The sequence below is a fragment of the Chroicocephalus ridibundus genome, chromosome 6 (genome assembly GCF_963924245.1).
Source record: "Chroicocephalus ridibundus chromosome 6, bChrRid1.1, whole genome shotgun sequence".
NCBI classification, from domain to species: Eukaryota; Metazoa; Chordata; class Aves; order Charadriiformes; family Laridae; genus Chroicocephalus; species Chroicocephalus ridibundus.
Window position 1 is genome coordinate 48,842,838 of NC_086289.1, and position 12,340 is coordinate 48,855,177.

General features: G+C 36.6%; 2 protein-coding genes across 2 annotated transcripts in view; one reads left to right on the top strand and one right to left on the bottom strand.

Annotated features, from left to right (window-relative positions):
- Positions 1 to 12,340, bottom strand: part of DIPK2A (divergent protein kinase domain 2A) — a 263,792-nt gene that overhangs the window by 131,044 nt on the left and 120,408 nt on the right. The gene's annotated exons all lie outside the window — the stretch shown is intronic.
- SLC9A9 (solute carrier family 9 member A9) overlaps positions 1 to 12,340 on the top strand; it is a 209,620-nt gene that overhangs the window by 80,081 nt on the left and 117,199 nt on the right. The window contains exons 7-8 of the mRNA XM_063339370.1: positions 3,122 to 3,260; positions 4,093 to 4,198. Coding sequence (XP_063195440.1) covers positions 3,122 to 3,260; positions 4,093 to 4,198 — 245 coding nt within the window. The remainder of the gene's footprint in view (positions 1 to 3,121; positions 3,261 to 4,092; positions 4,199 to 12,340) is intronic.

Genomic DNA, 12,340 nt, shown 5'->3' on the forward strand with positions numbered 1-12,340 from the left:
CCAAACTTACATATAGATAGATAGTAGGCACTAGGGCAGGTGTTTGTGAGATATGTTTGTCAAGCATTCAGTGAGGACCCAATAAAAATCTTTATTTCTATCCCTCCACTCCATCTCATTATGGGTGGTAGATAAAGCGTATCTTTGTCATTAGTTCTGTTGATTTATCAATCTCTGAAAACAGTTTTTTCTACTCCATTTATTTTCAGGATCTGCTTAATCCATCTCTGATACAAATTTACAGAAATAAACCTTTTTTTTTTTCTTATACTAATTCAACAATTAGAAACTAAACAGAGTTTCAAATTTAGTATCAAACTCACATGCTACTTGTTAATGAATTGTGATCAACCCCTTTTGTATCAGGCGCAGAGAGCAGATAGCAGAAATGGCAAGTCACACCAGCGTCTTTCTTGAATTACTCTCTGAGAAAGAAGAATAGTAGGGGCACTCTTAAGTTTAACTATGGTTCTCTCCAGTGTTAAACGTTACAATTTTGAGTTTAGGTCAAATAATTGGCTTGTCAGGGAGTACTGGAACAAACAGGATAAAATTCTCTTCTCTTGAAATACAGTTTATATAGAAAAACTATCAGGTAAATTAGTATGTATTTTAGATGCTTGAAAGAGTTAAAAATTAGCGTTAAAGATGAAACATATTCAGAAAAAGAAATAATAGCTCTAGTAAAGAATAATGCAAAATGAAAAATAGAACTAAATACTCTTTGAGATATAGGGACACCTGAGTTCTGGAAAGATTTACACCAGAAACCAGAGTTAATATAATGAGCATATGTTGTGTTATGGTGCTTTAAAAAAATCATGTGACTTGGGGGGCATATTGAGTAGAAAAATTTCCCAGTGAGAATGATTCACTCCGTATTTGTTCCTGACATACCTACATTAAGAATAGGATGCTTTCTTCTAGTTTTCTACATACCTGAAAGCTGTTGGTAAACTGGAGGGCAAACTGTAACTCTAACTGGTCTTAACAAAGTCAATCTTTCTTGCCTTAAGGTTAACATACTTAATAAAAATGCCGTTAATGGCTATAGCTTACATTTGACTACTAAACTTTCACTCCATGTCAGGATTTTTATTTTACTTTTTCATTACTGACCATCCCTTCTGCGGGCAGAGCCCATCAATATAATAGAACAATTTTCCTTGATTTTAGGGTGTAGGCAGCTTGACTTCTCTGAATTCACCACTCAGTGCTTGTGGCAGCACAAAAGATCAATTCCTGATTCACTAAGCGATACAGAAGAGCAGGTGCAGTTCCTATTTGGGGCAAATATCAGAGAACCAAGTGGCTGCTTTGCTGTCAAGACATGCCTAAAAGTTTTATATCTAACAGTTCTGGTTACACTACCAAATAGTTTCAACTTTAAATAACTAACCGAAGCCCTCCCTAAGCATACAAAATACACTTAGTAAATTAGACTATAAATGTACAGTATCACAGCTGATAAGATTTCCTTTGATAGAGCTATTCCATCAGTTTAGAAAGTCTATCTATGGCTTAATATAGTTGATTATTTCATATGGGATCTAAACCAATAAATTTTGAGTAGGCCAGAGATGACAAACATTTCAAGAATCATCTGAAGGCAAGAGAATCAAAGAATTATAACTGACCTCTGGTCTAGGAGAGTCACAATCGAAAGAGGACTGAAAATTTAAATAGCAACATTTTGTCAATTAGCATTTCCTCTGGGAACAATATTTTTTGTATTTATATTAATAGCACTTTCTGCTACAAATCATCTCACTAGTTTTGTGGTGGTGCTAATTAGCATAACTGGAGATATCAGATTTTGGTGCTTAGTAATTTTTGTTGTAATGGATAAGTATTCACCACTCGTATTTAGTGGTGCTCCACCATATGCCTTTAGAATCCTTATGCCTTTTTTCCAGATTGAAAGCATGAGATCTGTTTTCACATGTCTTCATGTTATTTGGAGATTCCTAAATGAATGCAACTGTTTAGAAAATCCTCCACACAGAGCTTCATCTCTAAGCCTCATCTCCAGATGGAAGACATCAGACCGCCAAGATCATGTTCTTAATATGCAAGAGCTTAAAATATTCAGAACATTTTTAAAATTCTAAATTTTTAATGCTTAAAATACCAATCATTTTCCAGCAATCCAAGCTGCTTTCTGTAATCCAATGCCAAACTCAGTACAGTTTCTTTGACAATGAACACAAAAGACCGACAGTACTGAAAGCAATAGAACCACAAAGATCTAAAATGTTGCCTAATTAGTGTTAGTGACGCTTAGGGCTATTTTGTATCTGTTAAATTTAATGTTTCAATAAGAAAAAAGGCATACACACTTGGTGTTACTAGTGTTCTGGGCAGTAACTGACTAGTGGCAAATAGCAACCCTGAAACTCTCAAAAATGCTTTAGTGCACGGCCTTCCCTTTGGTGGCATCATTTCCCATTCAAAAATACCCTTGATGGCTGTATTGAGGGGTGGGATATAGGAGATGACCTTTGACAACTGCAGTAGTTTCCTTCTGTAGGACAACATTCATTCTGTCCACAAGGTTTCCTATGGTTGAGCTCTTGATATGCTTTCAGCTCTATTTAGGAAGGGTAATACCAAGAAGGGAACTACTAGGTGGTTTATGACAAGATTGCTGCTGCAGATTTGGTATCTACTGTGATTTGTGTCACCCATTTGAGCTTCAGCCATAAAGCTGCACTTTTTATCAAGAATATTTGTGAATATATAACTGCTCTGAAGACATACGGCCAATAAATAATTCAAAGTTATCTATCTTCCCTGCAGTTTTCTTATACTCCTACCACCTTTTAATGTTTAGTTGGCCTGGAAACAATATTCTTTATGGCACTTCTAGTATAAAAATGTTTACTGACTGGCAGTAGACTATTGATTTCCAGTGTGATACTTTGAAAATAAACTGTGTTCCCCCCCCAGTCTCCATCTGCTTTGCTCTCCCATCTGCTATCAGCCCAGAGAAGCCTTGTTTTACATTTTGAGTCCCTGAAAACGTCCATTTTCAATTACTGATTCCAATATCATAACGACGGGATTGAATTCTTTATTTCTTTTTCTCTCCCTCTCAGCCATCCCTTTGTTTTTGTTTCAGCTCCATATCCATTTACAGTCCTAAGGAGAATCCTAATGCGTTTGATGCTGCTGCTTTCTTCCAGTCAGTGGGAAATTTCCTAGGGATCTTTGCTGGATCATTTGCCATGGGATCCTCTTACGCTGTTGTCACAGCTTTAATATCCTTTATGGTTTGTTTTCAGAGAGAAAAATCTTTATATGTTGGGAAAAATGTGTGATATCTGAGACTGACCATCTTTAGTTTAAGGCTGAACCTTTTCACTGTTAATTCAAGACTTTGAAAACAGTCAAATCATACATCGACAGGAAATTTCACTTGTCAGAGTCCACAAAGAACTTAATATGCAAATTGCTTTTTAACATTAGGCAAGACTCTGGTCTTTATTTTACTATTTGCAAATAATTATGTTTTTAGGAAAGTTTTTTTGAAGTATTTTAAGGTCAAAACATTCATTTATGAACTTCAGACTCTCAACAATTATACAAAAATACAAGGCAAACACTAGACTACAAATGAAGTCAGTCAGTTTTCCTAAACTAGAAATAAAAGGTATATCTGTTGCCCTGCATTTTTTCCTTGTGTTTTACAGCTCTTAATGTAAAATACTATGGTAGAAAGAGCAGTGATTTTCATCTTTCTTGCATTGGTGCAAATGTAAACAACTGCCAGTTTGTTTACCAAACTGGACAAAGTTACTTTCTTTTCCCTTTTTCTGGGAAAAGAATATCAAATGGAGTCAATTAGGCATTGGTTCAAAAACCACAAAAGTACTTGAAACTGCTGAATTGTAGAATTCACCTATTTAAAACCTGTGCTGGATTCTTCTCTTTGTTTGAGATAGTTTAGAAGCGGTGCAGTTTTTCCTGCATTTAACTTTTATAGATGAGTATGGTGGGGGAGCTTGCTTTCTTTCATCCTTTTTCAGGTTGGGGCAGTTTTAGCTTACAAAACAGTTGTGTTTTTACTTTTCCTTAGTAATCTTTTAGCACTTGACAAAATTTACAAAGCTGTGTGAGTTCCCTATGTTGGAGACAGGTCTGTTTTTCCTCCTATCCTGGAGTGCCTTCTTATCAGCAGAAGCCGCCGGTCTTACAGGTAAGTGTTGCATTTTATTGAATAAAAGCAGTTTTATAATATGCCTCTAGTATGGGCAAGTGGCATGTTTATTTGGGGTGTGACATCATGTATAAAGCTTCTAAAAGCCAGTTGCTATATTGGAGATGGTTTCATCTCTAAGAACAAATCTATAGAGACATTGAATAGTTCTTCCAGACAAAGGCTTAGTAGATCAGGCTGAAGTCATCAGTCTTTCTTCCCTACCTTGCCTACATTGTCCCATCCCTATTAGTCCCACTATTGATGCCACTGTTTTCTGCCAAGCTATAGGACCAAAGCTGATGGTAAGTACGAGGAAGCAAATACACAGTGCCGCGTGACTGTCAGAGCATGCTGCTCTGCATGCACTGCATTGTCCCGCTCCCTCCTCCTCTTTCCCAACTACTAATGACTAAACAGAGGAAAGGGCCATCCTCAACATTGCCGGTGGGTTGCAGCCACCTCTGGATTTGTTTTTTTTTAAATTTATCTTGTTCGGTGCACATCCATAAACACCTTTTGCAACAGGAGAAGTACAGTCGTGTCCCAGTGACAGGTAGAAAGACATGTGATCTGATTGGGTTTTTGTTAATACTGACAAAGAAATTGTGCAATCACAGTCAAGTACATACTCTGGGACTGCTTTTTACAATGTAGAGTTCACAGAAATTTAGGCAAAAATTTAAATGGATACAGTTTACCTCAACAGCAGCCTATTGTATAGTGCAATTTGAAAGAACAAAGTTTGTAAGACTTCGATCATTTTAATGTCCTTGATGCTGTCACCTCTGAAATCTAGTGCTCTAATTAATGTCAGGGATAATCAGGGGAAGAAAGCGGTTTAATAGAGTGTTAATGCAGCCCATGCTGGTTTGTTTACAAAACTGTTCAAAGCGTTTTGAAGCCAACAGTTATATTTCTACTGAATTCTATGGAGCCAGCATGTTACTTTTTTAATATTAGCCACACAATGAAACTATTTCTGAATGGGTATTAACATATGCATCTTCTGGCATCTTTGCCTTATTAAACATACAAATTTGCATCCTGCTTACTGCCAAAAGCTTCAGGCCAATGAATAAAAAGAGAAGCACATGAAGTGAACAAAAGGGTGGTATTCCATGACACAGATAAAACTGGATACCAGCTGGAATAAAACTCCATTTTGTGTCTTTATGCTTAGCGGCTCTTTAAAACGTGACATAAAAATGGAAGTAAAGAAGGATGATTATTAATTACTTGCCTCCTACTGGAGGTAATGAGTTCCTAATCCAATGACTTCCAAGGAAAGAGTTTTCAAATACATTCCCAACTGATAACAAGGATGCTATGTTTCAGCAAATGCACAACTGTTAAGTTACATATTATACCCAAAAAGTGGATTTGTAAGGAAAACAGTAATATCTTTCAGAGCCTCAGGTTCTGCACCAAAGGCAATTTCTGCTTTGGGGGCATAGGATTAGACTGTACATCCAGAGAAAAAAATAATTAGCATATGTCTTTTTGCATACTGCAAATGTGATGACAGACACCATAGTCTCTCCTGGTAGTCACTCTGAGGAGTCTTTCATTTCTCTTTTCTTTTGTGAGGTATAAAATATCTGAAATAAAAGACTTAATTATTGAACACCACAGATGTTTTTACAGTAGCCATGGTAAGGAATTTTAAATGGGCAGAGGGAGAGTCAGAGAAAGAGAGTGCAACCAGATTAAAGTTCCAGTTAAAGGGAAAAAAATAGAAAACTTTTGGGAAATTTAGCTGTTTCTATAAATAAAGGAATTTATATAGGCATATAAAAGAGAATTGCTCTGCCAACACACAAATTACAAGAAAAATATACCAAGCCCTTTTAGGTCTGCCACTGTCCTTTTTTTCATGGATGTGTTCTGAGTTTCAGGTGGAAATTGTTTAATTATACTGTTGTGAAGAGGCAAAGTTTAATCTTGAAAGTTTTATCAGTTGAGTCTTTGCCATTTGGTTTCTGTGAAAGGCTTTTGTCAGAAGCTGATAACGGTGGAAAAAAAACCTCATGGAGCCTTTCTTGTAGCTTCAGAAGTTCAAAGCTGTGTTTTGTGAATGCATTGACTTTATTAGTACTGGGCTAACCTTACACTTTAGAGTGGATATTTTTAGTAGTCTGGTTTAACCAGTTTTGATGTCACTTTCGTCTTCTCTCAGTCTCATCTGAAATAGCTCCAACTCCCCTCCTTTCGTAACATGATTTTAGATTTCCAGTTCAACAGGAGAATTACTGTATTGGTTAAGAAATTTTCATCTGACTTAGGTTCTGTTAGAGGTATAGATTTCAGAGGTGGCTGTGATTTCTCATACCAATGCTAAGGAAATGTGTGTACAATGCAGTTATTGTGCGCAGTCTCCCACGTGGGTGTGGGATGCACGAAGCACCTGTTGCAGAAGGCGCGGGGAGCCGGGGGGAAAGTCAGTCATCCTTCAGAACACTCTCAGCTCTTAATTCATACTCTATCATTTCCAGTCATTTCCAGCTTACTTGCTTTGCCCTTTGTCTTAATGCATAAATCATCTGGTTTTGCAGTCAAGTGTGTCTATCCTCAAAAGCAATAATTAGAATTAAGAGAGCATCACAACCAGGCAATGACTCTGCTGGACCACTCCCTTCAATGAACTAAATTCATAGTTTGAAGTCTTTGACTTCAGTAGGCTTGCTTCAAAAATTAACTCGATCCACTGTAGATTTATGCCTGTAGTCCTCTTCATTTTCCTTGGATATTGTGTTTCCTGTGTTGATCCCTTCTAAATGAACTTCAAAGGACTAGACATCAGTATTTCCCTGTAGCTATTAAGTAATGTAATTGCAAAATAGTTTTATCCTTACAATGCTTTCCACACTAGTTCTTCAATCACTATGAGGCGTTTGATGTCTAATATTGAAGTATGCCATTATTTATAAATAAAAGGCTATACTGTTTTTTCTGTAGATATAGAAGGTGGTAGTGCTCTCTTGTTTAGCTTGCATATTTTTTAAATAAAATGTGCATGGAGAGTAGTACAAGTCAACATGTTATAAAATATTTTATCCCTCTACCTCAAGATATCCCATAATATATAACACACAATATATGGACATGACCCTGGTTGAAAAATTGATGTGATCAAACCAGCAAATCATAATAAAAATCTGGGATGACTACACAATTATTGTTATACTGATAACTGCAAATTATAAATTAATGTTATGGTTATTAATCTTATAGCCCTATCGTCAAGCTGTGACATATGCATGATAAATTGATTCTTATACAGTAGAATCTAATTTGTGCACTTTCTGATTTGCCCTGAAGTATGTCATTCCTGACCGCTGAGCAAAGTTGTAACAGCAGAGTACTATAGTAAGGTCAGTATTAATATAGTTGCTTTCATTTTCAAACTTAATTACAGAATATTTACTAGTAGGCTACAAAAAAAAAATCATAAATAATTTAAATTAAACACTTGTCAAAATAAATGTGGAAAGTACATCTTGGATTTATTAATTGCTCGTTCTTTTGCTTTATAATTAACAAAATTTGCTAATTTTTAACTGATCACTCACAGTCATTAGTCTGTGAAAGATTCCAAGATGTACATGGACATTTAATGTTCACCTCAGTTAGACCCTTTCTGTCTACAGATGTTTGAACTAAGTAGATATTCAAATAAAAAGAGATTAATATACCTGCAAAAATGCACTCAGATATACATCTGTGAATTTATTTGTGTTTATGTATTCAGTTAATGCATACTTCAAAGTCACATAGAATTTATCACTGTAAATGCATCAAAATTACAGCCAACAACCTCTGATTTTACATGCCAAAGACCTGTGCTATGAAGTTAAGACAATAGATCTCGAAGGAGAAAACGTTGGAGAGGATCATCTTTGTTCCTTTACTGTTTTCAAAGCCGAGCCCAAAGTGATTGTTTTCTGATAAAGGAAATAGCTTGTGATAATAAATTACTGCTGCTTCCTCTTCCTCAGTAATTCTTGTCTGAACACTTTGTGATGTGTCTGACACCTGCCTCAGGGCTCACAGGGGCTCACAGGAGAGCAGTCTACCTAGGGAGAAAGCTTTTCCTCCAAAAATAAGTAAGCAGCTTAGTGATGCACCCAGGACAAGTCCAAAGATCTGGTCTCTTGCTGGGGCTACCTTTATATTTGGGACATGGCAAAAACAAATGTCACCAACTTCCAGTTCCTTTAGTACTGATGATAAAGCGTATTTATTCTTGTGGCTTTTCACTTTTCCTATCTGTTTGCTGTAAATTGCCTTGGATCCATCATCTACCGCATTGCTTTTTTTAAATGTTGTGACCAGTTCTTCTTCTTCTATCACTCTCAGAAGGGATCTATCAAAACAGTTCTGAGCACTGTGAGAGCACAATGCAGGTTGGTACCTGATTGGCTTTAATTCATTGGGCTGACATTATTCCATAAAAGGAAGCTATTCTGGGCTTTAAATTCTCAGCTTTGTGGTTTTCTTTCCTTTATTCATAAGTAATGGGCCACGTTGTGGCATACAGAGAAGTAGGTAGACTCCTCCCAGTAACGAGGGAGAAGGGGCAAGCTTGGCTTCCAGGTCAAAAGGAAATAGACCTCAACTGTCTTAAGTTGTAGTTCGCTCACTCCTGAGAGGAAAGGATGAAATTTGGGTCTAATTAGGAAAGCAGGCTCTTCATAGATAAGAATATGGCATTTGCACTGCTGTGCCAAGACAGATGACAACTGGGCAAGTATGCCACCAGTTATTAACCTATTACTTGCCTGTAGGACTTCAGAGATGGCTCTGGATGATCTATTTGTATTCTAAAATGGGGAGTGCCAGGTCAATACTGTATTTTAAAGGAAGCTCTAGGCATATTTTGCTGACATATAAGCTAGATCCAATACCCTGTGCAGTTTCAGTTATCCCACTTGCCCTTTCAGCAGCATCACTTGACCAGACTGTGCACACACTTGAGTCAGTGCTTGTGTCTGGCTAACTTAGGTCCTGTTGTAGGTAAGACGGAGAAAGGTGTTTGTTTTTAGAGAGAAGTACATATTCTAGCATGGCATTAGGCTGAGATTGATGATGAGTTGCATAAAATGAGGATCTGGAGTCTTATTGCTAGTGAATAGGTTTAGGATAAACAGAGTAAGCACTCTTAGCGTGTCTAGAATAAAACCTGGTGTGTCTCACCGTATGAGTTCCAATCTAAGTGGAATGCAGCAATTCATTTGGGGTTACAGAAGTGCAACACTGAAGCTCAGGTATCACTTGAAGCAGCCAGGTGCAATACCAATAATCATTCCTCAGACAAGGGCCTAAAAAATTCCCTCATCTCTGTCTTTTGTTGCTTTCTGTCACTTCAACATAAAATCAATCTTAGACAACTCCAGAGATGAAAGCTTCATGAACAAAGCACCAGCGTCGGTTCTGCATTGGTGCAGGTCGGGTGAAAGAAGCCTTGAATTTTTGCTTCAGTATCAAAAAAATGATTAGTCACACTTCATACCCTCAGTGAAAACAGACTGAATAGGGATATTGTTGCTACTGGTTTCATTCCCTTATTACTGCAACAATTTGATGCAGAAGACAGTGCCTCATTTTCTGCCACTCACGCTTTCAGTCTGCACTGGGATGTGCCCAGTAGGTGCTGTGGAGATATTCTGACATAAATATGACTCCAAAGTAAATGTTATCCGATTTAAATAATTTCTCTATACCCAGTCCTCATTGGTCTCTTTTCCACACATTTCACTGCCTTTGATGAAAGACCAGTTCCTGTTGCTTGTTGTACTGTGGGATTTACAGTACGTTGTGCATCATTAGTTCATCCCTGAAGCCCTGGAATGCTTCAAAGTTGGGATGTAAACCAGTCAGTTTACCTATAGATCTTTTCAAATTAAGTTATACATTTTATCCACTCCACTGTTTCCCCAGAAGGTAGAAGTTTGGGGGTTGGTTTTTTTGTAAATTCCTTTTTTTACCACTAAAATACCTGACAGCTGGAGACATAATGTTGGTTCTGTTGTCTCAGATTAGAAAATTCCGAAGTTTAAATTGTGGCCAGTTACTTCCAGGTTTGCATTAAAAGCACACTGCACATGCTGCCCTTCTCTGACAAAACACAGACTTTTTCCCAGTTTTTCTCTTAGCACCAGATATTGAAAAGCAAGGGTGGGCTTCCTTTTGCCTATTTTTGAAATGATCAAAAAAACCCTATTTTGTCTTTCAGTGACAATATAGGAATTATTTTTAGATTAAAACTTATAAATTAATGCTCACACTGTCATGTTAATGTTGACACCAACAGTAAAATACTTTTAAAGATGTTACACCTTTATCCTATACTATATTTTGATATCACCAGTTTTTTTCGTAGAAACAATTTTATAATACAAGTATTCAGCAAAACTGATGTAAGAATAAGTTCTCTAACTGTATAAGCAGCTAATAAGCTATTGCTATTTCTGTTATATGAGAAGCAAAAACATCAAATAAAATGGTAGGCTTTTATTTCTAATAAAACCTCTTCAAAGAGGCTGAGCTGCAGCTGAAACTTCACTAGTGACTGTCAACATTTTACTGAGAGGTTTCTCATTTTTTATATTAAGTGAAAAAATTCAATAAGTTTATTTATAGACACAAGCAGCTGTATTGCACTTAACAACTGATCACCCGTTTCAACTGAGAACACTCCCTGTTTACTTTAGGTTAGCATTTTGTTCAGCAATTGTAGTATTAAGTATCTTAGTAATTGCTAAATCTGCCACTTAAAAATGAAACAATGTAACAGCACTGAAAAAGTGAGCTGAGTCTCCAAGACCCTGAAATTAAAGCACCGAGCACTAAGGACTGGTAAAAGGACCATCTCCCTTTATCTGCCTCCCTGCATCTCATAAATACTTTCTATTTACAATTCCAGTATTATCATATCTGGTCTTATCTGGTTTTCTGTGACAGAAAGCCTGCAAAAATTTAACAACCTAATTTACGTGCCATACACAGTTCATACCGTATCTTGGTACCCAGCTAACTTCAAAATCCAGCTTTAATAGTCTTACAAAGAAATCCAGATTGCTTTTTCCTTCCAGCTAAAAAGTCCTGTGTTTGCCTCTTTAGGTACTTCTCTTTCCTTTGTAGTTGCATTAACATGCAATTGGTCATTACTCTTAAGTAATCATTTTTATGGAAATGCATTACAAACAATTTTCTTCAAGCCTCTTAATGAAGCATTCATTGCAAGAGGCATGGCTGGTACATATTAAGCCTTCAGTTGTAGCAATTGAAATATTCCACTGCATTCCCCCAGTCTTCCCTGGAAACACGGTATCTGGTTTCTGCACTTGCATAATTGTTTGGTTCAGATCATTTATTCCTATTGTAAGATCAGATTTAGGCCATTTTATTCCTCATGTCACTCTCTCAGTTCTCTCACTACCCATAACTAACAGTTTCTTAGCAGTCAAAAAACATTTTATAATCATAGTTGAATTTAGTAGTCAATTTTAAAAATGCAAGACTTGTCATGATGATGATTCATGTAGAAGAAAGTGAATCAGAAACTCTTATCTCCATTTCTGTTACTGAGCCTGGAGCCAGTGATGCTTAGCAGCAATGATACTGATTGGTTATATTTTTTAACTGAAATTTCCTTGTTTGAGCATCCCATTGCGTATTATTAATGCCCTGAGAATTTTTAAACTCCCCAGATCAGTTCTGTGCAATCAAATACAGTTACTGAGAAAAAAGAGTTAGACACATTTAAGAGAACAATTAGACCTCGCAAAAACATGAACTTCCAGGAACGTATTTAGGCAGTGACAATCCCGCTACTCCCCACATTGTTTACTGCAAAGAGAAGCCTTAGTGTAGTTAGAAAAAAATAAATATCAAAACAGACGTAAGAAAATAAATATTAAAAACCAAAGACACAGCAGTTAAAGCTCAGTGGAATTTCTCTTGGCTGCAGAGACTGTGTTCTGTGGAAGTAGCACAGGTAAATTTACAATATAAAGAGAACACAGAGGAAAAGAAAATGTCCACAGTGGTTTATGGGAAAAAAATAAATTGCTTTCTCATTTTCTTTCTGATAGCAGTTATCCTTCATGCCAAATTCATCTCAGAATTTTTTACTCCATA